This window comes from Diadema antillarum, unplaced genomic scaffold (assembly GCF_040938485.1).
Source record: "Diadema antillarum isolate AM-2024a unplaced genomic scaffold, OU_Dant_1.0 seq00002018_RagTag, whole genome shotgun sequence".
Taxonomy (NCBI): domain Eukaryota; kingdom Metazoa; phylum Echinodermata; class Echinoidea; order Diadematoida; family Diadematidae; genus Diadema; species Diadema antillarum.
Window position 1 is genome coordinate 203,474 of NW_027272673.1, and position 27,850 is coordinate 231,323.

At 38.7% G+C, this 27,850-nt stretch overlaps 1 protein-coding gene across 1 annotated transcript; it reads left to right on the forward strand.

The window, feature by feature from the left end:
• Positions 1 to 1,003: 1,003 nt before the first annotated feature.
• LOC139713624 (sodium/myo-inositol cotransporter 2-like) lies at positions 1,004 to 25,848 on the forward strand. Its single transcript, XM_071625330.1, has 15 exons — positions 1,004 to 1,090; positions 5,779 to 5,850; positions 7,243 to 7,347; positions 8,371 to 8,430; positions 10,086 to 10,190; positions 10,608 to 10,713; positions 11,375 to 11,455; positions 12,194 to 12,405; positions 12,968 to 13,103; positions 14,032 to 14,139; positions 15,136 to 15,286; positions 22,944 to 23,112; positions 24,049 to 24,264; positions 24,655 to 24,865; positions 25,661 to 25,848. Exons 1-15 carry the CDS (start codon positions 1,004 to 1,006, stop codon positions 25,846 to 25,848), a joined length of 2,007 nt encoding a protein of 668 aa, XP_071481431.1.
• The last annotated feature ends 2,002 nt before the right edge of the window (positions 25,849 to 27,850 follow it).

Here is a 27,850-nt window from a genome sequence, read left to right on the forward strand (position 1 = left end):
ACTTTGTTTTGATTTTAATCGAATCAAAAACCATCGGAACATGAATAGGAACCGCTCCGCCGCAGAAAATCACTTTTAGGACGTTTAGGGGAAGTTATTTGGATGTACATCATACGTTACGCGTAGCATGGGTCACACGCTTTTAATGGAGGATTTAATACTCTATAGTCGGATTATAGGGTATTTTCCTCACACAGACAGACAGACAGACAGACAGACACACACACACACACACACACACACACACACACACAACATACAAACAAACAAACTTTGTTGATTTGGGAATCGGAGAAGGATTAATGCACACTCGGTGAGATAGTGAGAAGAATCAAACAATGCATTTAATTGTTATAAACTTTACTAATTTCCGTGTGCCACCCGCTGTAGATGGATGGGAACTGAATTTATGACGTCGCAATAGTAGAAAAGAAAAACTATCCCTTTCAACATGTCGATATGCTAGCTTCTCCAAATTGTAAGGACTGCGGCAAATCTATTTTTTTTCTCTCTCTCATCAAGAATAATAAATGAAGATGAAAAGAGGAAGATAAAAAATGATATTTGCTTCTATTTCAGCATTGATATTAATGATTGGCCGCAACAAAGATGTAAATAGGAGGTGATGTTGTATTAACTCATCCCACGAGAAAAGGCCTATATACTGAGAAATCGCCTCGACCCCTCTTTTCTTGCGGGATTGGGAAATTTCGTCGCCTTATTGTGCAGATGTAAAAACCATAAATTTCCGCGACTTGCAGAGAGAGAAAGGGTGCGCGCTCTGTCCGTTCCGAATGTGCCAGGCCAGCGGGAAATGCCCACTCATCAGGAGAGCGAAACGACGACATTCCAAAGTGCATGCACACTTCGTCCTCACTTGCCACGGGTTTCGTCAACGGGAAGGCCTCGGAGTCAGCTGCTTGGAGTTGGTCTGTAGACTCGCATCGAGAATCACAAATTTCACATCTCGTCATCACTTAGCTCTCGACACTACGAAACTACGATGGCGACGGAAACCGCGGAAATCGGAGCTGCTGACATCGCTATCATTGTCGTGTACTTCGTGTTCGTCATAGCAGTGGGTTTGTGGGTAAGTGCAGGCTCTCAAGTGTGATGTACACGAAGAGATTCTTTGGATGTATAGGCCTATACACAAAACCACCTGCCCATTCTCCGTCTGGAATTAGGGTAGGCCTACATGATTACACGTCGAAGACGCAGAGATTCCACGGTTAAACAGTGGTGTGCATACCCTGCCCTTACGATACCAGGGGAGCAGTGCTCGCCTGGCTCCTTCTCGATTCTGTCTGTTCACTTTAGCCCCACATAAAATCGACATACATGTATAAGAAAGCAGTTTGTAACTGCACGCACGGCGTCTAACCAAGGAGGTACTACTAGTACGAGAGTTCCTCCTTAGTCTAACAAGACATATTTTGCTTGGATTAGTAATAGGATTTGGGTCGATATCACATAACCAAGGTAGAATATGTGGTATTCGTTTGTTTTTTTTCTCGTGGCCATTGGTTTTATACTCTGGCTCTCCCTATTTCGCAAAATTTCCATAGCCTTGACCCAAGACTAAAGAGAGTGGGGCGGGGCAGGGGACGTGTCTGCGTCTTGCTTAGTCGAAATAGACGTAAAAACAGAACATTTTGACAGTTGTGTCTCCCAGCTGATTTTTTTTTAAGGTCCAAACAAGAATGTACGAGAGAGGGCTGGAGGGAGAGAGAGAGAGAGAAGGGAGTGTGTGCGTGAGTGTGAGTGTTTGTTTGCTTGTGTGTTGTTGTTGTTATTTTTTTTTGTCGGGGACCTAACTTTACAAAGCGTCTGTTAGTCGATGTAGTGGGGATTTAGAGCGAGGTGAAATCACTCGATTTCTTTAATACAATGTCAAATGCTATTGATATTTATGGGCAAATAAAAGTATGTTACAGGACAAACTCAATCAAACTAATCAATGTCTTTGTGGAATGGATTTATGCAATTAATTTGCCTGCGTAATGACAAGATCTGGAGGAATGACATTTTTTCAGTGATATCAACCACACAATAAACATTGTGAATGAAAGTAACAACAGTTACCAATAAATGACAGAAAAGAAAATATAAAGGACGGTGTATAGGCTCGAATGGGGGGCACATTGAACTTGTCGACCAGATCAAAGGCAGTTTTACTAGCTCTATGACGGCTTTTTCGTAGTGCTATAGCGACAAAAAGATCACTTGGCGCGACTGGATTTGAAGAACCATGTGAGGATTTCTAAAGACCGTATTTATATTCCAGTGCTCATATCCAGAACCTCCTCGATCTCCCCCAGAGCTTACCGCGGAGGGAAATTTGAATTTCCGCTGACGTGTAACTGTCGAGAAGATAACAATTATTACAGAGCAGCAACTGTCCAAATTTTGATGAGCAGGTGGACACGCCAGGCGCGGCTCACAGGGATGGGGGAATGGCGCAGCACGCAGGTGGGGTGGGGGAAGGGGGCAACAATAGCAGGTGGGCTGTGACTCCGATAACTAGATTCAAAGAAACATTAGTACATGTATATGATAGTAAGTACATGTCATATGGATAGTAAGGATACGATATTGGCGTCTATAGTCTTTGTCGCGTATGCCTTTCTCCGCATTGGCAGGGATATTGTCCCACCTCTATATTACATCAGGGAGGTGGACTTTACTTGCACCCTACTCAGTACACTCACAAGACGCACTCAACGTCCACTTCAAGTGACGGATCGGGGGGGGGGGTGCACCTGGCGCGCGCCCCTGTTTTTTTTTTTTTTGTGGTTAAAACAAAAGGAATGAAAAGATAAAAATGAAATGAAACCCAGAAGTAGCACCGCAGGATAATTTTTTTTTTGCCCTCCCCCTTTTACGGAATTCCTGGATCCGCCCCTGATTTCGGGGGGTGGGGGGTTCGGATACTCCGCGAGGCCATGTTCTGTTTGTGCTTCCTAGATCGAAATTCTTATTTGTTCAGTGTTCGTCAGATAGATAAATTTGAACGGTAATTTCATCGACGGTCACTGCTTTCTGTTGGATTTTGTCCAAGACAGTAACCTAACTACAAACTTCCGAAGAAGTACGCAACCACCACGGCATTCCTTTACCAGGCCTCCATACAGAATGGAAAACTGGAGAGCAGCAATTAGAACCTCCAGACCGACCGCGACCAGAGTGTAAGAGAGCAGGATTTTTTTTTTTTTTTAAAGCAGCGACAACGTTTGTCTCAAGTCGGCTGATGACGAAAATTGATCCTGAGAATCATGCCGAAAAGCGTTGACATTGCTAGTCAAGGCCTGTTACAAGTGGGCCTCATTGATTTATCGATATTTTTTTATATGTTTACAGTCTTGTCTTTAACCCTATTCCCACCGGGGGGGGGGGGATTTTGCCCCCCCCCCCCCCCCCACGACGTTTCGCGTGATTATTCCGCAACACGTGATGCTCTCGCCGCAACATTTTATGGCTTTTTTCTTTCAAGTATCGCGCAACTTTTGAGACCAAATTTGTCGCTCCCGGGCGTACCGTTTTGAAGCCACGCCCCTTTGAAAAAATTTGTCGACCCAAAAATTGCTCAAAAATGTGATTTGTGTACAAATCCAATGTAAATTGTGTTTTTTTGCAAGTAATTCATATAGAAACAAATATTTTTACTTTCAATGGCTGATAATGATTTATTTTAGCCTGATTATGCTTTTAAAAAGTTCTGTGACAAATATTGACGAAAAAACCAACAAAACCAAAAAGTAAAAAAACACAGAAATACATAAGAAATTCAATTAACAATAAAATACATAAAAATGATTATGAAGCCGAATTTTTGCTTCAATATTATTGTTGAGGATATTGAAAAGAATATGTTCACCAAAAATAAGAAGTCTTGGAGCCTTATTTTTTGATTTATAGGCAAAAAAAAATATTTTGCATAAATTAGCATAAATTAATTAATATAAAATACATAAATTAATATTTGAAAAATCTAACTATACAGTCTTGTAGATTACATTGGCCTCTACCTCAGTGAAAATTTTCGCGAGGATCGCGCGATCCACGACCGAGATCTGAGGGGGGGGGGGGGGCAAAAAAAACCCCACCCCCCCCCCCCCACCCCCGGTGGTTTCAAGTCCCTCAAAAACCCGGTGGTATTAGGGTTAAATCTGCCATGATGAAACCAAAAAAAAAAAGTGACACGACTTTTGACTGCTACATTTTTACCTGTTTATTCAATTATCATCATTAATCTGTGTTACAGGAATACGAGTGCCCGACACGATCTTAATTTAATGTATCATACGTCATCGCAGTTTTCAACTGGTGAGGGACAGGGGATAGTGATGATAATAGTAATAGCTAGTTTTTATGTAGCCCATTTTAAACTTTTCAAGAATTACAATGCGCTTTACAGAATATCATTTCTATCATGGGGTCGGCAAGGGGACTGTGGGGAGCCGGTGGTCACGGAGTGGTTTGGTCAAAAGTGAACATTCGGGAGGAACCCTCGGAAAGTCATAGGTTTTGTTGTTGTCCCCCCGCCCCCTTTCAGCCCCGATTTTCTCAGTCGATGACGTGGTGCGCTATACGGGAGATCTCTTTTCCGTCTAGCAAATATTCCTTAATTGTTTGATCTCCAGGGAGGGGGCCACCTCCCTGGATCTCCTCAGCGACGGCAAGATGCGCAGATGATGGCAACTCTCCTACAGGTGAAACAAAATATGTAAGCAAGCAAGCAAACAAACAAACCGAAACGAAAACAACAGTAAACTAAACAAAACAGCTACATTTATCTTGATGTCCAAGATTAAAAGTTACATCTCGACACTCATTGCTGTCATGACTCTGCGATTCAGTTTTTGCAGTTCTTCGGGACTCTACAGAAGCTCACTGTGTCTAATTACTGTGCGGTCTTGTGATTTCGCAATCATTACTTTACAAAAATTCATGGAAGACAGTCGTTTGTGATGTTGGACACCATCCAAAGGTTGAATTAACTCCGAGCGTAAAGAGTGCCACCCGCTGCTCGCCAAAAGATCACCTCTGACAGAAAACGGCGCTAACACTTGTTAGCGTCTACGATGACTCATACATTTGTCAAATCGATAGAATACTCGTGATTTCTTATTCAGCGGAGAGTTTACTTGGCAGAATGTGTGTAGTTGGGGCTCCATCTAACCACAGTAAATTCCGGTCTGAATTAAGAAAATAATAACTGTGTTTTAAGGCAGTGATTATTCAGGGAGGTCTGAAAGTATACCTTTGCAAATAGTGACAGTTGTTTAGTAATTGAGATGAAAAAGAAAGAAAACAGTGATATTGTAAAGTTGTGACATGTAGCTCTAGGACAAGTAGTCAAGGATATGTAAGATCATTGAACTGATGATGATTACAAGTTGATTTTTAATGTTGACAATGATACCATTTTCCCGTAGTTCTAATGATGACGGTATCATAATAATGGTTATTGACGTCTATGTTTTATCTTTGCATGAGCTTTGTTTAGTTTCGTTTCGTTTCGTTTCGTTTTTAACAAAGAGTGACAATGTACTAATATAGAATGAGAAAAGAGCTTACAATTCAATAATACAATATGATAATACAAATGATAATTATGATAATACAAAGAGTATAAAGTAGATAAGTTGAATCTATTAGCTCAAGAAACCTGTGATTGATATCTTAACGCAGTCCCACATGGAAAGACGACTAAACCGTTCTACATGTATTTCCCCACAAATCTGTTTATGGCCCAACATCCCTTGCCTCTGCCAGTCCATGTACAAGACGAATCGCGGAAATGCCAGCGGCTACTTCTTGGCGGGTCGTTCCATGCTGTGGCTGCCCGTAAGTATTGTGCTCTTGTATATCACTGTTTTCTGAACTAAAATCATCCTCTCAAAGAATTCCTCAAATACTCCATATCCGTCTTTGATTTCGTGTATCTTCATATCCATCATACTTTCCCCTTTGTGAAGACAACACGGGTGATCAAGGCGTTTCTTTGCAGTTTCATGTAATGGACTTTCATTTTGTGAAATTGATCGGCATGTGCAGCTTCCCACTTTATAATTTGCCTTTCTATACAACTTCAAATTCTTGTAAAAATTCACTTTATATTAGCTTCCGGGAATCTACGTCCTACAATCAATGCTTTAACCCTAAAAAGACTGGGCTATTTTGGTAGCTCGAAAGACTGCCCCCCCCCCCCCCCCAAGATCTCGGCCGTGGATCGCGCGATCGTCGCGGAACTTTGCACAATGGTAGTGTGCGATGTAATCTACAATATCGTGTTTTTAAATTTTTGAAAATAGTCTTCTTTTATTTTATTTTGATTAATTATGATAATTTATGCAAGAAATCAGAATCTTTCATCTAAATCAGTAAATAAAGCTCTAAAAGTGCTCATTTTTGGTATAATTATTCTTTGTGGCATTCTTATGCAAATGTACTTGAAAAAAATTCGGTATCAAAATTAATTTCTTATTTATTTTATTGTTTCATGAATTTCTTATGTATTTCTTTGTTTTTTCGACCTTTTGTTTCTGTTGTTTTTTGTAACAAAATTTGTCACAGACACTTTTTGAAGCATAATACTCCTAAAACAAACTAATTTTAGCCATTGAGAGTAAAAATAAGCATATTTATATGAACCATGTGAAAAAACTCAATTTGCATTGACTTTGTACACAAAATCACATTTTTTTGCCATTTTTGGCCTCACGTGCATGTACAAAAAGTCATGTAACTTCAGAACCGTACCCCCAGGCGTCACAAATTTGGTGTCAAAATGTGCGGGAAACTCAAAAGTAAAAAGTCATGGAGCATCGCGGCGAGAGCATTGCGTGTTGCAGAGTAATCGTGCGAAATGTCGAGGGGGGGGGGGGGGCCTCCGAGGGCCCCCCCCCCCCCAGTGCAATTAGGGTTAAGTAGATGTAATGCCTCAATTAATTCACATAACTATGGTGTCTTTAAGTGGTACTTGTACAGCAATGGAGAATGGGAAATCGTTCATTTTGAAGACTCGTTTGAATCACACAATCTTTCATCAGTGATAACTGATATTACGTAAAGGGCAAGTAAGAAGCAAGCCAGAAACTGCCTTTTCTCATTGGTTCTATACCAAGAAGATATCTCATCACTAAGAGTTTGTTTGTACTCTTCTTATGAAAACCTCGTTTTGTTTTGATTTGTGTGTTTTTCTGTTTGTTTATTGGCATTTTTTTTCGTACTCTACAGATCGGCGCGTCTCTTTTCGCCAGTAACATCGGTACTGGACACTTCATAGGCTTGGCGGGCACGGGGGCCGCTTCCGGTTTGGCTGTGGCGGCTTATGAAATAATGGTACTTGTCCGAAAAAGGGGTAATGGGCTTTCTGTAATGGATCGACAGTACCGACATTAGATGCCAAGTCGATTATGGAGTAATTTTCAAATGATTGGGTCTAATGTAACTCACTAAGTTTTCCTGATTGTTGTGTGGAATGTGTCTGCTTTGAAAATGTGAATGTTGGCAGTGCTGGAACATTAATACGGTCTTGACAATGGGTGATTTTCCTCACCTTACACCTTTACTATTGATCAGTTGACAAACGTTTAATATCAATTTGTATGATCCATAATATCTATGTATATGGTATTATTCTAGTATCTCGAGAAGTGTAGGCAAAGTAGGATTTATCAATTTTGCTATGCTTTTGTTTACCTGTTTTAATTTGTCAAATCTTTTTGATTCAACAGCTATTTCACCTGCACCTGACAAGATTTATGAGAAACAGAAACTGCTGTGTTCTAAGCAATTTGAAAGTGGTTCCGTCGAATATCAAAGCCAGCTTGCTAAACAAATCAAGCTTTACACGTTCATGAAACCATCCAGTGTAATCCGAAATGCATGCCTTGTACAATTACATACCTCGCCAACGTCACCTATGAATGACTCCTTATCAATGCTGCTACTCAAAACTGCTGCTACACTCGAGTTTAGGGGCTGGCTGCAACATGTGTTTTGGAGCCATTGCTTTAATAAATTTAGAGGACTTCTATCAATTTGCTGATAATTTAGATGTCTGTCATTAATACAAGTTATGCATTTATTGATATCTATTGATGTATTGATGTATTTATTCATTTACCTATTTATCTAGCGCCTTTTAACCGATTTTTCAGAGTATTCGTGTGTAATTATTAACATTTATTCAATCAGTTATCTATTCATCTAAGTTTTACACATACGTGTATTTATATCCATTGAGGTATGTGTTCATTTATCTATTTATCTAGAGATTTTTAACCGATTTTTCAGTTTATTCGCAATTATCTATTCATCTATTTATTTATTTATTCATCCATTTGTTATCCCTAATTGCAGGCGTCCTTTGCCATTTTACTGCTAGGTTGGATCTTCCTTCCAGTATACGTTTCATCAGGGGTGAGTCTCCGTCCAAACAAAAAGAAACGTCAATCACAATCTCCGTAAACGCCTTCTGTCCAGCCATGTCAAATCTTTATGATATCCATCTTCTTGTTCCTACCAATAGAATTGTATGTATGAGAAAGGGCAATGGAATTGACGATTGTCAGAGGACCGGTAATCAATGCACATGAATTTCATTCGCATCTCTTTGAACCAGGTTTTTTTTTTCTTACAACCATCCTTTTCCCTGGTTTTGAGGCCTGTCCTGCAAAGCAATAACTTCCCAAGTGTTCAGTATAAAAAAGTAAATCAATTACTTGTTAGCTGATGATACCCGAGGCACGAAATGTAATTTAAGGTATCATTGTAATAATTTTGAATGCATTAGCAGCTATTGATTTGCACACTACAAAATTTATTTTATCCAAACTTACAAAGGGATTTTATCAAATCTTTGTCAGAATATATGTTTTCCTTTTTGAAGAGTTTGGGGTGCCCATGTTTTTTATAATAATGTCCCTTTTTTACCCACCATAAGATGATCAATGTGATAATAACATTAACGAAAATATTTCAATTGCATGCTCTGTGCAATGGCGTGGAGATAATGGTACCGAGAAGAAAAACAAAATCGTCTTGGTCGGCCGTGTTGTGATTCTAGTACCTTGTAATATTAATACACTGTACTAGTTAGGAAGCCGTGTACCTGATAAAGCAAATAAGCCACCGTAAAATGATCACACTTAGGATCATAAACTGCGACTTAATATGTTTACTGCACATCACGCCCCTCACCCCACGACGTCTCGCGTTGATAACGACAGCCCGATGCTGTTGCCACAATACAATGCACTCTCCACGCGGTTAACCTTCCCGTCTAGCCCACCCGAAAATGGGTAACGGTCCATAATAATATAATGATCTGTAGTTGTTTCTATGTTCTATATACTGGGTGCCGAGCTCATTTATAACTAGCTGGGAACCGTAGGAATGAATATGGTGTATGGATCCACCTTTGATCTGTAATTGATAATTAAATGTTCGAAAACAAATGTTTATGGGGGGATGGGTACCTTACACGCTGCAGACCAAATAATAAAACCTTGTTCATTGAACGTTCATTGAACGACCTGACATACATAAAACGAACGTCATTTCGTGAGACTCTGTTTCGACACAATATTGTAAATTGCATTGAACTCATCTGCAGAAAGACGGTGGGGGGGGGGGGGTTGTTAGCTTCGCGAACATTTTTAGAACTGAGTGATTCAAGCATGAAAAAAAATCTGATTCTTCTTAAACACGTTATAATGCAAGAATTAGAGACTTTTTACTGAAGTCAAGTGTCTCATGAGCAGAAACCACGAGATTGCTCGATGAAGCTCCCTTTAATTTGGTTCTAAGATTTTTTTTTATGTTGATAAACTTTGTTTTCTTTTCGTTTTAGATGAACTCTAATATTTATCGAACATTTATCGAAATAGAACATAGGAACAATATTTATCTGGCTTTTATCTTACCGTAGGTTTAGGGTTATTTTTTTTTTCTGTTTCCTTTTACACTCTTTAAACGAAGACTGACAGAAGACTCGTCGATACCATAGTATCATGTGGTGAGATCAATCATGACCTTCCCTCAAGGTTTCATAACTTTGACTCTGTGATTTACAGGTTTACACTATGCCGGAGTATCTGCGAGTGAGGTTCGGAGGACAACGGCTGCGTATATTCATGTCTCTCTCAGCCCTCTTTCTCTACGTCTTCACAAAAATATCGGTGTGTTTCCCATTCTCTGTTTTAAATTTATTTGATAATTTATGGCGATGCGTTTCTTTGATGTACTTTCACATCCATGGTGTACTGATCCTTTTTAAGTCCAAAACTTAAAAAGAAAAATAGAAAAGAAAAAAATATAGATAAATTGAAGATATGATCAAGAAACTCAAACTTATTCCTATGTTGTGCTTGTGTTGTTTATATACATATGTTTATTTATGTACATGTATATCAATTATTACACCATTTTAGGTAATTTTATTCAAATGACGTAATGTAAGAACTACTGTGATGCAGTGGACTTATACAGTAATACTGTATGATATACTTCCATATAATGTTATATCATACAGTGTAATATAAAACACAATGCAAACTATGTATTTCATATACAATATGTCACATATTGAAATACAGGTTGATATATTTGCCGGAGCAGTATTCATCCAGCAGGCATTCAACTGGAACATATATGCCTCCATTTTCATCCTGTTGGCTGTGACGGCAGTGTACACCATTACAGGTAACATTCAGTTACAACGAGTATATCAATGGTTATACATTATGTATCCTTTATAATTATATTCCCGTTAGGCAATAGGAGATATTGGTCGTAGAGTTTTAATTAAAAGAAAATAAAGAAGGTCAAGGAGAAAGAGATTTAGGTGGGGAGGGAGAAGAATGAGAAGAAAATAAAATGAAAGAATTACAAAAGGAAAAATCAAAGATGAATAAGAGAGAACAGTAATTTGTTCAGGGGCCTGCTGCATAAAATCTTTAACCTGAGAAAACTCGGGCTATTTTTAACAGAGATTTTTCCTGTTTTAGAGTAGATGACAAAGTGAACTGAATTTTCATTTCTTACCAGATTTTTTTACCTCAGGTTAAAAGTTTTATCCAACAAGCAGCAGGTATGACGAAGTGAAAACAAAAACAGAAACAAAGGCAAAAACTGCTGGATGACAAAGGCACATCAAGATGAAGAACTTCAAATTCATGAAATTCTTACGTCGATGTAGGGCAATTTGTCAATCAGTTGCAAAGATGAAGTACGTCATACAACAAACAATCGCTGCCGTTATGGTTGATTCAGATGTCTGCCCTCACTATATATGGTTACTTGAAGATCTTCCTTCTTCGTCTTGGCTGACTATGATTATAATTATTATGTATTGTCTTTTCAGGTGGTCTGGCAGCCGTGATATACACCGACACGCTACAATCCTTCATCATGGTAATAGGAGGCGTCGCACTAATGATAATAAGTAAGTCAGACATTGACCACTGCATGCCATACAAACAGACAATTCCTGGCGCCCATTTCTGTAATTTGTGTTCCTCGTCTTGTACAGGAGCCATTGCTGTTCTTATGATGAATAAGATCTGCAGTATACTGCAGAAAAAAAACCAAGGCTCACAACTCGACAAACAAGTCACAACTCATGTACGTAAAAGATTTCGCATTTATCTATTGCAAGAGCAGTCAGGGTGCAATAACCCGGTGAAGTGGTGCCGCCTCACGCCCAACTGGACCCCATAGAAGACCAGATAGCACAGCTAAATATGGGCTGTCCAGCCATCCTCTCAGATGAAAAATGAAATGAGATGAGATGAGATGAGATGAGATGAAATGAAATGAAATGAAATAAAATGAACTGAAATGGTGAAATGAAATGGAATGAAATGAAATGAAATGAAATGAAATGAAATGAAATGGAATGAAATGAAATGAAATGAAATGAAATAAAATGAAATGAAATGGTGAAATGAAATGAAATGAAATGAAATGGAATGAAATGAAATGAAATGAAATGAAATGAAATGAAATGAAATGAAATTGAGGTTCCATGTGTTTGCTGTTTTTATATCTGGCTGCGTTTTAAATTCTTACAATTATCAAGTCACACGTACTCGTATGATAATCAAGACGCCTACATTGCGTACGTATTTTATCCGTGAATACATCAAGAGCTCATAAATTTATCTTTCTCGATACATCTCAGGTTTTGTTGAGATCGGCGGGCTAGACGAGCTCCGGGTACGCTACATGCAGGCCATCCCGTCTTCGACCCTCAACGATACCAACACCACGTGCGGCTACCCGCGGGGTGACGCCTTCAGCTTGATGCGGCACCCCGTCACCTCAGACCAGCCTTGGCCTGGTACCATCATTGGTATCATGGTCATCGGGGTGTGGTACTGGTGTACTGATCAGGTAAGCTGAGATGGTGGACCAAGGCACCTCTGCAACTTGTCATGATTATGATTCACTCGTCAGTAGTAGTTGGTTGATACACTGTATAACCTAATTGTTTTCATAGCTATCTATGAATGTAAAATGAGGATTTGTATTGAAGAGGACGGTTTCATGACTGATATGCGTCAAAAAAGGACAGTCGCTTTCCTCATAATGAGGATGATGAGCAGAACTCTGTTCCAGTGCACTATCATACGAGTTCTGTTTTAACTGATGTCCTAATCACGAGTAACGTTCAAATTGAAGAAGACCTTGCACTGACAAACGCGCGTCAACGATGATTCTGTACTCTTCTAATGTTGGTGAACCAGAGGTTAAACCTTGAACTGACGTTTGATTCTAATTAAGAGTTATACAAGAGAAGACATACTTGATTTGTAATAGTGCATGTGGTGTTCAGAAAACTCCATACATGATGAGTGACCTGAAATCGACTGATGCATTTATGCAACACTTTCTCATCAAGGAGTTTCTTTGAAAACTAAAAACATTCAATCATCTGTCGTGTTCCGAACCCTAGGTGATCGTCCAGCGCTCTCTAGCTGCCAAGAATGTGACTCACGCGAAGGGCGGGTCGCTGCTAGCTGGATACCTCAAACTCCTACCTCAGTTTCTCATCGTTATGCCCGGCATGATTGCCCGCGTTCTCTACACTGGTAAACCCGTCACCAATTCCATCCTTCTCCCCGTATTTTTCTTTTCAATCCTATCCAGAGTTCAACAATTATTTGTTTGCAGATATTTTCCCGCATTTCTTTCAAAATACAGGCTAACGATAATATTAATTCATAGCGTTGTTTGGTAAAATGAATACAATTGTGATCAGTACAGGAGGTTAGACTATCATCCGTGAGTCATTGCATGAAGCGATAGTAGCCCCCAAGTTACAGACGTATGTGTGTGGAGGGCTCAGAAAAATAAAGATAGGATAGTTTAGTTGAAGTCAAGTGTAGTCTTTGTCCGTCAAACATACTATTTGGTTGCCCGACAAAGTTATGTATAATTATAGCGGTAGAGGAACATAGACAAAAAGATGCTCGTCGGACTGGATTTGTGGGGAAGGCAATGAGGTATTGAATTCATTGTAAGAATGGGTTTACATGCTCCATAAGTACCCGCCGGTCATTGTCGACAAGTCCCCCTCTACTTGAAGCACACAAATGTTAAGTGAATTGTAACATTTTAGTGAATTCTAAAAGGAGATTATTCCTGAAAAAGATGAAAACGTTAAAAAATATTGATCAGGGTAAACTCTGCCCGTAACAATCGCTATTGATAATCATGTTGAATAATATGAATGACATAATTCTGTCCTTTCCCTTCCTAGAGTGCATAGGGTATGTTGTAATGAGCGACTTATAAAAAATGGATGATGATAATGATAATGATGATAGTGATGATGATGACGATATTGATGAAGAGGGTGATGTTGATGATGATGATGACGATGATGATGACGATGATGATGATGATGATGATGATGATGATGATGTTGATGATTGTTATTATTACTATCATTATCATCATCACCATCATCATCATAATCATCATCACCATTATTTTCACTGCTATCTCACCTTGCAGATGAGGTTGCGTGCGTCGACAGTGATTCCTGCATGGAGTATTGTCAGAACCCCAGCTCGTGTTCCAACATCGCCTACCCGCTCCTCATACTACGACTCATGCCGACAGGTTTGTGTAAAGTTATGGCTGAGTTTACTCATGGCGACATTCACCCTAGCCTGATTCATTTGTGTTTGATTTCTCATGTTACGATTAGTGACTTTTTCGGGAAGATCTGGTTGTGAGGAAAACCGAAAATGAAGTGCAGACTTTATGAACTGGTCTATCACTGTACTGAGTCTTCCTTTCTATAAGACTGTGGTTTTTGTGTGTGTGTGTGTGTGTGTGTGTGTGTGTGTTTGTGTGTTTGTCTTGTGTTTTTATTGCGAGATAATTCTTCGATATTTGTTATCAATTTGAAAGAAAGAGAACATAATATTATGATACAAACAAAAAATGGAGTACACGATGTCACCTGTAGAGCCTCTATCATATATGAAAGTTGGGCGCGGGCAGAAAGCGCTCAGGTTTTGTTTTGTTTTGTTTTGTTTTGTTTTTAACCTTCAGCTTTCTCCTAATTTTCACAATATAGCAACAGAAAACAAACAAACAAAAAAAAAGCAAAAACAATAACGTTGTAATTAATGCCAAAGTGCTTAAATCAACATCATTTTTAAATTGGTGCTGTTGACTCTTCATTGATATTTCACTATACAAATGTTTACTGCTCTGTCACTGGTGCATGTGATATAACTATATCTTCTCTTTACTTTCTTTAACTGTCCTTGAATTATCAACATTTGCTTTTCCCCAAAGAATATTGTGCATCAAACTAGAATTGTGTAAAGCTAATCACACCTCCCTTTTCTGCATGTTCTGCTTGTCCTGCTTCTTCTAATATTATTCTACTAAAAATACTATGATTGCTACCACTATCGTTTCTTCCTCTTCTTTATACTCTTCTTCTTTTCTGCTTCTTTTGACCTGTTCTTCGTCTCCTTTATCCCCCATGTTATCTCTTTTTCATTCTTCTTGTTTTTGATTTCTGCTCCTTTATTACCATCGTTTTCCTCTTTTTACTCCTCTTGTCTTCGCCTACCTCTCTCTGGCCTTGTTCGTGTCTAGGTGCTCGTGGGCTTATGATGGCCGTGATGATTGCTGCCCTCATGAGTTCCCTCACCTCCATTTTCAACAGCGGAAGTACAATATTCACCATGGACGTGTGGCGCCGACTACGTCCAAAAGCTAAGAACACCGAGTTGATGATCGTTGGCAGGTGAGGGAAATAGGCCTGCAGACGATGGCCAAAAAGTGGCTTAAAAAAGGCTCAACTGGCAACTATCGTATAACAAGCAAATTTTAACTTTTAAAAAAAGTATACATCCTGACAATATCCCACATGAAATTTACCCAAAAATATCTAATCGGAACATGCTCAAATGACGTCATCAAAATGGCTTCTTAAAGGACAAGTTCACCTTCATAAACATAAGGATTGAGAGAATGTAGCAATATTAGTAGAACACATCATTGAAAATTTGAGGAAAATCAGACAATCCGTTCAAAAGTTATGAATTTTTGAAGTGTTTGTGCAGTACCCGCTGGATGAGAAGACTACTGCAGTGTATGAATAACTTAGATGTCACATGCGTACAACAATATAAGGAAAATATAAAGAGAATTTCACAAAATTCCATCTTTTGAAAAAAGTACACATTCCCCTGACTCGTTACCGACAAATGTTATGGGTAATATTATTCCCCCTGCCTTTAGAAAGAGACAAGTCAAGTGCTCTTTTATTATGCGAAAAAAGTGAAAATATGTTGAATTTTCTTTTACATTTTCTTTATACTGTTGTACGCATATGACTCACAAGCTGTAGTAGTCTCCTCATCCAGCGGTTCCAACACAAAAATTTAAAAAATTCATAACTTTTGCATCGATTGTCCAATTTTCCTCAAACTTTCACTGATGTGTTCTACTAATATTGTTGCATTTTCTCAATCCTTATGTTTATGAAGGTGAACTTGTCCTTTAAGAACTGCAATTTTGCTACAGTAATTGTCACTTCGACATCTCTAATAATGAAAATCGAATATTTCGGAAAGGAAGTGATTCTAGCTACAGTAATGCTATTTCTCATGTACCTCAGGTCATCAGCCATCAAGTATGCTCATTTTCAGTTGAGCTGGTGAGTTGTACGCATACCAATAGCGTTTCTATAGCAACCTTACACTGACGTAGTAGAAATAAACACAAATTTTCATAATAATTTTCATAATTTTCATTTAATTTGTTGAAATATAATAATAATGTCTAAATATGTTTTTTTTTTTACGTGTCTTGTTGGTTTCAGCGAAGTGCCAAACCAATTTCCGTCTTAATCATGTGTTAATGGGGGGGGGGGGGAATATAGTCATTGCCATGGTAACGCTTTCATGAAAAAAAAAAAACCTAAATGATAAAATGTAATTCTTTCTACGCAAATAGTTATAAATAAAGCTTAATAACTTTCAAATAAGTAGGTGCCCAATAAAAGTATCCAGTCACTAGATGACTCAACTCATTGTAAGGGTAACCATGGTCACCAAATGAAATTGTTTCCATGGCAACGAGAAAGAGCTTCGGAAACAGGTTTAGGCAATGGAATGAGAGTGCAATTTCAACATGTCTGTCAAGTGTCATTTTGCTTGTGTATTCTATTTATTAAAATATACTAATATGGATGTCACACTTGCGGTAAAGAACTGTGTGACAATCCGTATTGATGACTCAGTACATTGCATTTCTTGGAAACAAACGTGCCCTTGCTATAAGGCACGACAGCATGTACGTTTGAAACACATATTCGCGTTATAAGATAATATATGTTTTCTATATTGCCAAGAGGATAAAGGGCATTTTGGGGGCACACGGCACCGGGTCGCCCTTCAATAAGCACCCTCTTTATCATGTAGATCTTGTAAGGTAAATCTTCTTCTATCATTTCGATGACTTTTCATTGATGTGAGAGTGTATTTGCTGCATTGCCGGACCTACTTGTAAAACCATTTACGTTAGAACAACTGTATTTGCGTTGCTAATATCCGTATTTTGTAATAAAGGCAGTGAGCGTAGGTGTAAATGTAGACACCTCCCCAAAGATTACCTTGAATGTTCACCTTTTTGACAATTTAGTTATTGAAGAGCAATACTTCCTCTAGTAATTGGTTGCATTATTGGATACATAAGTGCCTTTGCTATACGGCACGATGGAATTTCGAAAACACGTACGTTTGGAACAGATATATATTTGCGTTATATGATATTATAATGTTTTCTATATTGAGGTGAGGGTGGGGTATATTTGGCACATCCCGCACAGGGTTGCCGTTTAATGCGCCCCCTCTTCACTGTACAGATCTTGTAAAGTTAAGTCTCTTCTATCATTTCCATTATTTCCCATCGATAAAAATTGTATTTGCTGTATTACCGGGACTACTTTTACAACCATTCACGCTAGAACAACGGTATTTGCGTGGCTAATATATGTGTTCTGTAACAAGAGGGCGTGAGATCAGGGTGTGAATTGGGACACTTCCCAAGGGATTAAATTTGAATGTTCACCCTTTTGACAATATAGTTATTGTAGAGCAATGTCTCCTCTATTAATAAGTTGCATTTCTTGGACACAAAAATGCCTTTGCTATACGGCACGATGGCATTTTGAAGACATACACGTTTGAAACATATACATATTCGCATTATATGATTTTATATGTCTTATATATTGCCGTGAGGGTGGAATATTTTTGGGCACATACCAACAGGGTTGCCATTTTATGTGCACCCTCTTCACTGCATAGATCTTGCAAAGTTAAACCTCTTCTATTATTTCCATGACTTTTCATTGTTAAAAAGTGTATTTGCTATATTGCCGGAACTACTTTTAAAACCGTCCACGCTAGAACAACGGTGTTTGCGTTGCTAATATCTATATTTTGTCTTAAGGGGGCTTGAGCGTAGGTGTATACCTTTGGACAATTCCCATGGGATTATCTTTTAATGTTCACCCTCTTGACGATATGGATATTGTAGAGCAATGTCTCCTCTATTAACTTCAACGTATTTTTGAAAACAAAAGTGCCCTTGATGTGCGGCACGATCGAAGTTTGAAAACATGTACGTTTGGAACATATAGTGTATTCGCGTTAATAATATTCAATGTTTTCTATATTTCCATGAGGGTGGTGTACTTTGGGTCAAATCCCACAGGATTGACATTTAATGTGCATCCTCCCACTAAATAGATATTTTGAAGCAACGCTTCTCCTATCATTTCCACAACATTCATTGATATAAAAGTGTGTAGCTGTATTGCTAGAACTACTTCTAAAACCATGCACGAAAGAACGTCAGTATTTGCGTTCATAGTGTCCGTGTGATGTAATTACGGGTCTTGAGCGGCGGTGTAATTTTGGACATTTCCTAAGGGATTGCTTTTGAATGTTCATCCTTTTGACAATGTAGTTAATGCAGAGCATTTTTCTTTTTGTAATCATATTGCATTTCTTACAAACAAAAGTGCAATTGCTGTACAACCATAACGATCGGGACAATGTGAAGGCATGGAAAATTGAAACATATTTGTGCTATATGCTAGTGCACATTTCTTATATTGCCCTTGGGTTAGATGATTTTGAACACATCCCACTCGGTTGCCGTTGAATGTGCACCCCTTTGACTATGATTATGATGATTGTAAAGCAGTGTTCTTTACCATTTAAAAATCATGAAAAGTAAAGTGTCTTTATTTACCACTCGGCAAAACGACTTTACATGCATGTACAAGTGAGTTTGCTTTGGCATAATCTATTATAATGCATGTTTTGTTAATCTGTTTTGGGACCACGACGGTCAGGGTAGGGGGAATCTGGGCACTTCCCAAGGGCTTGACAAAATAGATATTGTAAAGCAACGTTTCCTGTATCACCTTAATTGCATTTTACGAAAATAAAAGCGTATGTGCTACACAGGTGAAAGAGCTTTTCAGAGGTATGTAACCATGGAACATTTTTCGCGGTTGTATACTGCATGTTTTTCATCGCCTTTAGGATGCATGGAGTTACTTTGAGCACCTCCCACAAGGTGGTCTCTGCAAGTGAACCCTGTGGACTGCATAGATATTGTAGATCAATGTTCTTATTTTATCTCTTCCCCGGTAATTTTTATAGAAAAAAAAAGTGTCTTGATATGGCAGGAATCCAATTCAATACAATTCAATTTGATCTTTATTTCATTTTTCGACAAGAACAGATAGACATCACTTTCTGTGTGACAGAAAATGAGGTGCGTAAAACTATGTCGAACGAAAAGAATTTACAATGATTATAGCACCAAACGATAATTCATACATAATCATAAAACTCAAGGAACGACTTTTTTTTTTTTTTTTAGACATGCACTTTTGGAACGACTGTAATTGCGTTGATATTTGCGATACAAAGGGTCATGTATAGAGGCAATTAATGTGGACACTTCCCATATAGTAGGCTCCATTCGAATGATAATCACTTTAACTATGTCAGTGTAAGTCAAGATTACAGCGCAATATATCGTCTGTTGACTCCATTGAATTTCATTAAATAAACGTTTCTTTGCTAGAGGACCAGAAGGACCCCCCCCCCCCCATAGAACATAACTATGTATTTGCGTTGGTACATGATTATAGCATGTCTTAGACTGCCTTTGGGTGGGGTAATTTTGGGCACCCTCCACGTGGTTGTCTTCGTTATATGTGAACCATTTTTACCGTATAGACATCGTAGAACAGAAAATCTTCTATAACTCACACTGAATTTTAATGGAAATGAAACGAAAAGGGCGTTATGGACAGAGTTTTTTCCGCTTCAAACGTCTGTATTCACGTGTGTATATAATTATGTTTTGTACCGGGCCGTGAGGGTATAGGGATGAATTCGGGTACCTCCTTACGAGTCGCTTTGACTGTTCACCACTTTTTAAAAGATAATTATTAACACATTGTAGAAAAATGTCTCTGTCAGTGCCAATTCTATTTCATGGAAATAAAAGAGTCTTTGCTGGACGGCCAAACGACTTAAAAATAACATCTTTTACGCTTAGAACAACGGAAATCGCGTTGGTTGATGCATGTTGTGTAAATGGTCGTGGGGATAAAATGATCGACGTGGGTGACTTTGAGCACTACCCTACCCACAGGGTTTCCTTTGACTGTGCCATCTTCAATATCTCAAAACCCTCAAGGATGCAAGAGATGAATCATCAAGATTCGAGCAAACCACCCTCCAAATAGAGTTCGTTCATTACAAAATTAGACAAATTATAGATGTTGACGCTTGTTTAATTTCGTACTTTGATTCTACGTAATTAATGAATAAGCTATCATTATCTGTCTGATAACAAACTCTAATATTATTATATTATTCATGCTAGTTTACTAAGGCTGTAAAGTTTGTTTTTGGTGAAGAGAAACTGATATATCATATTTGAACACTCTTGATATGCTCATATCGGGCACTTTGATGCATTAGAATATTCCGTTGGCTCGGAACCCTTTGTATATTATGCAAGAGGCACAGATTATATACGTGGAAATGTTTGCATCGCATTAACTCACACTGCAAACATAGGTTGCAACATTTTCGGTGTTCCAATCTGAAACCTAGAAGCATTGTTTTCATGGAAACACTGTATTTTTATCATTATAGGAGCTAATTTGCATACTATGCAAATGACGCCCAGATTATGTACATGGAAATGTTTGCATCGCACTAACTGACATCGTAAACATAGATTTCAACACTTTCGATGTTCCAGTCTCAATCCTAGAAGCATTGTTCTCATGGAAACACTGTATTGTTATCATTAGGCTTATGGGAGCTAATTTGCATATTATGCAAATGAGGCCCAGACTATGTACATGGTGAATGTTTGCATCGCACTAACTGACATTGTAAACATAGATTTCAACACTTTCGGTGTTCCAATCTAAAACCTAGAAGTATAGTTTTCATGGAAACACTGTATTTTTATCACAATGGGAGCTAATTTGCATATCATGGAAATTTAGCCACTTTGCCCCACTGGATTTCTTGGGACTTTGAGTATGGTGTTTAGGAGCCCAAAACAAGTAGCACTGCAGTAGTAGTAGTGGGTGAAACCCTATTTTGACTGGACTAATGTGATCTATGACAAAATGTGTATCCAGTTTCTGTTAACAGTGCTTCATTTCTTTCAGAAGTACAGTATTTGTTGTAGTACTTCATCGAGTATAATGAGCTTGCTTTGGTATCGTGCAGAAGTCCATGCAAGACCCGTTTCACCCACATTGATTTCAGTGAGATCAGTGTCAATTAGTGTTTTCAGTTTCACTTAGCAAGTCCTCGTGACTGAAACATACCAATCAGAAAAGTGAGATAGCGAGACTGAAACCAGTGAAGTGAAACTGAAACCAATGAGAAGTTTGGTGAAACGCCATATAACAGGACTGTAAGAAAGGAACAGCCATGAACTAACCATTTTTATCGGGAGTGGGGGCTGAGGTGGAGGAGGGTCTCATTTTATGAGAAATTGACTTAATCTACCCATGTTCTATGCCTAATTGGCTTGAACAAAATGTATTCTTCTCTTATGATTGTGCCAAATGCAAAACAAAAAACAACAAAAAATCCAGCTACTGAGATGGAATATACATAATACACCACTAGTAATGAAAATTGTGATATTTGGACAGCTGTGTTATAATGGCTACAGGCAAGTTTGAGTGTAACCATGGTAGCTATGGTCTCTCACAGGTTAGGTCTCAACTCCAGTCAATTAAATTTACATACTTATATAAATTTAAAATGGTGTTTATCGTTGAGAGGGTGTTGCATTTTTCGTTTGAGAAAAAAAAATTGTTTTCAGCATAAAGTTCCCATAGAAATGACCTAATTTTGGCTCAGATTTTTTGGAAAAGAGGTCAAAAATGGACCCAATTTTGCTTGAAGAAAGGCAGGAAATAAGAAATACACACACTGGCAACTTATCTGATGATTAATGTCAGTTGTATAATGAACACTTGAGATATTCTAAAATTCCTATTAATTTTTCTGGTTTGGGGGTGGCCATGTTGATGACGTCATTTGGGCATGTTCCGACGCAGAAATTCTGGGTAAATTTTACTGGTAAGTTTGTTAAGACATATACTTTCAAAAAAGTACAAAATTTGTTTGTTATACGATAGTTGCCAGTTGACCCCAAAATTCAGCCTCAGTCCGCAGGCCTAAAAAGCATACTAAGCAAAACCAAGCATTTATCACTGCTATCGCTGCTATCAACCACGATGCGCAGATACCTGCCGTTCTTTGAAGACTTACGTCGATTTGTAAAGGCCTACATGAATATTCATGGACCTTAGACCAGCACGACGATGAGATGAAGTTCAGAGATTGTATCTATCAAATCCCGATGACCACTCATCTTTTCAGCGCACTTCAAATTTTATGAAGACTTTATGATCATCCCATTTATAGAACAACAGCACCAACAATGGCTTATCGAAATTTTGAAACATATAACCATGTATAGAGTACATGTTAGTGCCGATCAGTTCAATAAAGAAAGACATTGTGGATAGAGTCACGTGATTTTTTTAATCTGACTCCTGACAAGGTATGACAATTTATCAGGCAAACATCAACCCCAGACGAAAACACTCCCAACCAATTGTTTTAAATTCATAATAGGATGGGTTCAGTAAAGTCTACAGTAGATCGCATATATATAGATCGCACTTATAATGCACATGCATGGGGTCGTGTCGTTGTATCTTGGATACATGAGAGAGCAGGTGCGTAAATACGTAGAGAACCGGACAGGCATCTGGTCGTTCATGCTCAAAGACTGCATAATTATTTTCGACTCTGTTCTAGGGCATTCGTCCTGGTCCTAGTTGGAGTCAGCATCCTGTGGGTTCCAATCGTCCAGGTAGCCCAGGGTGGCCAGCTGTTCCAGTACATCCAGTCACTACAGTCATATTTTGCGCCCTCTATCTTCATCTGCTTTGTTTCGGGCGTGATTTGGCAGAGGACCAACGAACAGGTGAATAAGAAATCTTAACAAAATGATGAGAATGTAATTGATTTTAGAATCATATTTCTATTTATGTTTGTATAAAGTTTGATGCCGATACAGATTAAGCACCAATTGCACACATTTCAAAGTGAGTCAATCATCAACCTTTCCAATGATACATCACTTTTTACATAACAAGAAATATTTCAAAGCTATGATTGAACGTATCCTTCACAATGTATAATCCTTTCATTTCTGTTTTTTTTAACATCTTTAATCTGAAATATCTCATGTTAACATGAAGGGAGTTAACTCGTTTTGTGATATAATTCTTCACATGTACAATGTAAACATAAGTAGGAGTTTCTTGGGCTTTTAATATTGATACTGTCTGCGCGTTGAGTTTTCATCAGTGAAAAAAAAGTGTCTGAGCTGCCATGATACCAGAACTACTTTATTGGCTAAAAAAGAGGTAAACACTCCGTGGTGATTTTAAAGCTTTGTAATCAAAGTCAAACTCGTATATACCCAGGTTATACAATGTTTTAGAAGAGTGCCCAAGATTACATAGTGATTTGAAATCATTTATATATAATGTATATAGGATATATTTAGGGATTTTAAATCATGTGTGTATGTATATTATAGTCATAATGTCCATTTCAATATCAAATACATCACAACATGCACCTCATTTACACTAGAACCTGTTTTCATTGATAGGGCTATAATTTTCATATTCATCATGAAACGTATTCACACACACACACACACACACACACACACACACACACACACACACACAGATGATTAATATGTGTGTGTTTGTGTTTTTGAATTGTAAATTTGTTACATACGACCACCACACTGTGAGAAGATAACAAATGCCGGAATAAAATCATGCCAAATAGAAAATGGCGTATACAGGAGGGAGTCACTAAATCTCTTCCACTTTCTTCCAAGGGGGCATTCTGGGGGCTGGTTGCCGGAGTGGCACTCGGGCTGACACGGATGATTCTAGACATTATCTACCCTGAACCTGGATGCGGTGTCGATGATACACGGCCTTCCATCGTGAAAGGCGTCCATTTTCTCTACTACAACTGCATCGTCACCGCCGTGTCCATGATAGTCACTATTGCCGTTAGTCTTCTTACGGAGAAACCCACCCCGGCACAGGTAGGCCCTGATGCTGATTAATTACTGTTTTCTATCATTATTATTCAGATTTTTCCTTTCCGCATGTAAACCTTGCTCGTTATTACTTACTAGCGTGAAACCTCTTGTATCCTATGGAGCTACAGAAAAGCAGCCATAGTATAGCTTAAACGTGTAAGTTATATTGAAAAAGACGTTTACGAATCACGAATGATGGATAAAAGCTAGTGTGCCAGCCAACTAACCAGCCAAGTAAATGAATAGCAACAGGTTATCCATTCAATCGGTCTTTATCGTTTGTTTGTTTGTTTGTTTGTTTGTTTGTTTGTTTGTTTGTTTGTTTGTTTTAGCTTTTATGAACTACTTGCTTATAAATTTTTATTACTCTGATTCGTGTGATTCCGGTGTTAGGTCATGGGCAAGACGTTCTGGACCCGCGGCATGGACCCAACCACAGGCGAACCCGCCAGGTCTGAAACGGGGCCAGATAAGAGCCCGGAAGGGGTTGAGTTGACGAAGCCGGAAGCCGCAAAGGAGTCCGGGGAGGAGAAGAAAAGCCCGGAGAAAGACGCCGACGCCAGAGTCGAAAGTGACGCAACACCGAACTCGCAGAATGACGAAGGTAGAGACCTTTTGCCCAGGCCTTGCAGAAACAAGATTCTATTTTTATCCCTTTTATGCTTCTGTCGAAAGATGCGGGGTCAATATGTTTTCAGGTTGCCCATTCGTCTGTTCATCTCGAATCTGAGTTTTAAGGCAAACAAGAAATAAATCAATATTTTTTTTAATGAAAAGGAAATGATGAAATGTTACTCTAATATAGCTAACTTGTCATTACGAAATGGTTGTACCTTTTATGCGCGTTCCAAAATAATGTTGTTTGTTGTAATGGATAGAAATATAATTTCTACAGAAAGGGTAAATCTCATTCGATGGTACCATAGGTGGTCGAAATTAGTGAGCTTTATCAAAATGATAATGAAGGGTCATGCTATTGCGGCAAATGTAGTGAATGTATGAGAAGTGGGGGTATCCAAATCGACTCTGTACAACAGTCGAGATGCTGTTATTTTCGTTTTGTTTTACACGTTTTCACACCTCCTTTTAGTCCATGTGTTAGGAAAAAGAATTTCTCAGTGGTAGAGCTGATATTGTTCTATGCCTTACGCAACTTGATTATTTTATCTATGTAGGCATGCTGAGACTATACTAATGTACATTTGGACATAAGTGACCGTTATAAACGCTTTGTTCAAAACATAGAGATATTTGTCATTTAAGCATTCAGAGGCTATTTTGTGATAACCTTTGCATTAAGTTGATTTCTTGTAAAATGTCTCGTGTGACTGCCATCCAGTCACGCCATATATAATGAGGTACCTTACTGAACACACATGATGCTTTTTTTTCCAAACAGAAAAACCCAAATGGAAGAGATGTCTCTACTGGTTCCTGGGATATCAGCCGGATGAGGACCATGAAGTCCCGGAGGAGGCGAGCATGATAAAGAGCATTGAGGAGAATCCGTTCTGGCAGAAGTTTGCTCTCGTCAACGCCGTCGTCCTCTGCGGGGTGTGTATAGCCATGATGGTTTGGTGGTGGTAACCATGGTTACAGGATGCCCATTAAGACCTACACCAAGGAGCAGCGTCATTTCGCTTTAAAAAGCCTCGCAAGATAATTCACCCGTATGCTTTGACTGAATTCAGCATCACAAGCTACACTAGTTTTTGAGGGGGTGTATCAACTTGCAATTTTAAATGTGTGATATCTTCCGTCGAAGCTTTAAGACTCTGAGAAGTATTCCCTCTTTCTTTCTCTCTCTCTCTCTCTCTCCCTCTTTCCCTTGTAGCAAATTAAACTGGAAAGGGAATTCCTATCTGTGACAACATAAAACATAACATTTGCAGTGTAAATAAATATTTTATTCAATATTGTAGGCGAGTAGGAAAATTGATGTACAGTATGATTAACGATATACGTTGAGATTTTGTATTTCCTGTTTTTTTTTAACTTAAGTATACACGTAGTCGGCATTAGTCAAATATATTACGTATGAATCAGCAAGAAAGGACTAACAGTTCAGCCTTTGTAGACTGCCAGGAAGATGGAAGGGGGTCATCCCACGTGACCGACACCCTCACGTCATACAGCCCACGAGTTCGACATTGAAAATAGGTCCATGAGTCATACAGCTCACGAGTCATAGAGCCCATGAGTTCGACACTAGGCACATAAAGCCCATGAGTTCTACAGTAGGTAAAAACAGCCCACGAGTTCGCCAGATATAACACGGGGCTTAATGTGTCGGTCTCGTGGGCCTTGTCAGCTTAGTGTCAAACTCATGGGCTGTATGACTCGGTGGGCACAGTTGTGTGTTTTCACTCAGCCTCACGTCCATGATCAACTAAATGAATCAGTCGATTACAGATACAGGAAGATACATAGTATATACATACACGTATCAACGTATTCGGAACTTGGTCCAAGTATATCGAGACTGACGATGTTGACAAGTGTTCGTGGCTTGAATCGTAGGTGGTTTTGTGTGTGTGTGTGTGTGTGTGTGTGTGTGTGTGTCTGTCTGTCTGTCTGTCTAGGTTTTGTTGTTGTTTGTTTTGCTTTAAGACATCAGGTAAGAATTAACGTACAATTATAAAAGTTACAATTATTACAATTGCCATCAGCTGACCATAGTGGAAATGAAATTTTGTAAATACATTATCTGGTTTACGGAGACAGTGCCATACAAAATGTATTCATGTCACCCTGCATTGCATGCTTTATTGATATCTTTTAATTAGAGCTCATTTATTTCGTTCCATACCTGACTTCTTGAGTTGGCCTACTGAATGCTTATACTGTAGTCATTACACATTTATAACTCATGAACACTACCTCATTTTGTGCCTTACTCTCTGTCTAATATTGACCGATCCGACCTGGTAGAACACCCGCCGTTACAATACGGTAGCCCAGTTGCGCACGCGTATGCTGACTGCATGATATACAGGTGTAATAATGCGGTGGGCGCGAGCACATTATTATGTCGTATACTATACCTTACATTCGCTACACGCGCATTGGACACCGCAGAAATGGTGGATTTTTCTGCCAGGCCGGATCGGTCTAGACTTAATAGCAGGATATCTTTTGCATCTTTTGTCTACCGTCCAATCTTACGAATGCTTCGACCGTCAATCCGTAATACCGGTAACGGATGTGACTCGATTACTTCGCTGTAACTTGTAACTACCTTTGTAGATTAATAATTACAGTGTATGGTAAATGTGTGTGCTGTAATATTCCTAATATTTTTGGAGCACTCTGCCCCTCCAGATTTCTATTATTATACTCTCATCCGATGTAACCGGTCACTTGCCCATAATGTCCTGCTTCACAGCCTCTTCTAACGTGACTGTATTGTTACGAAATTTACATGCATACTTTGTATGAATTTGCGTTGATGTGTCACTGGACTTGGAAAAAAAAATACTTGTACAGAAATAAAATAAAACAAAACAAAACCAAATCAACCTGTCTATAAACTTCATTAACTTCTCATATAGCCACAACAGTTTTTAATGACAGTTTAAAACGGGCAGAC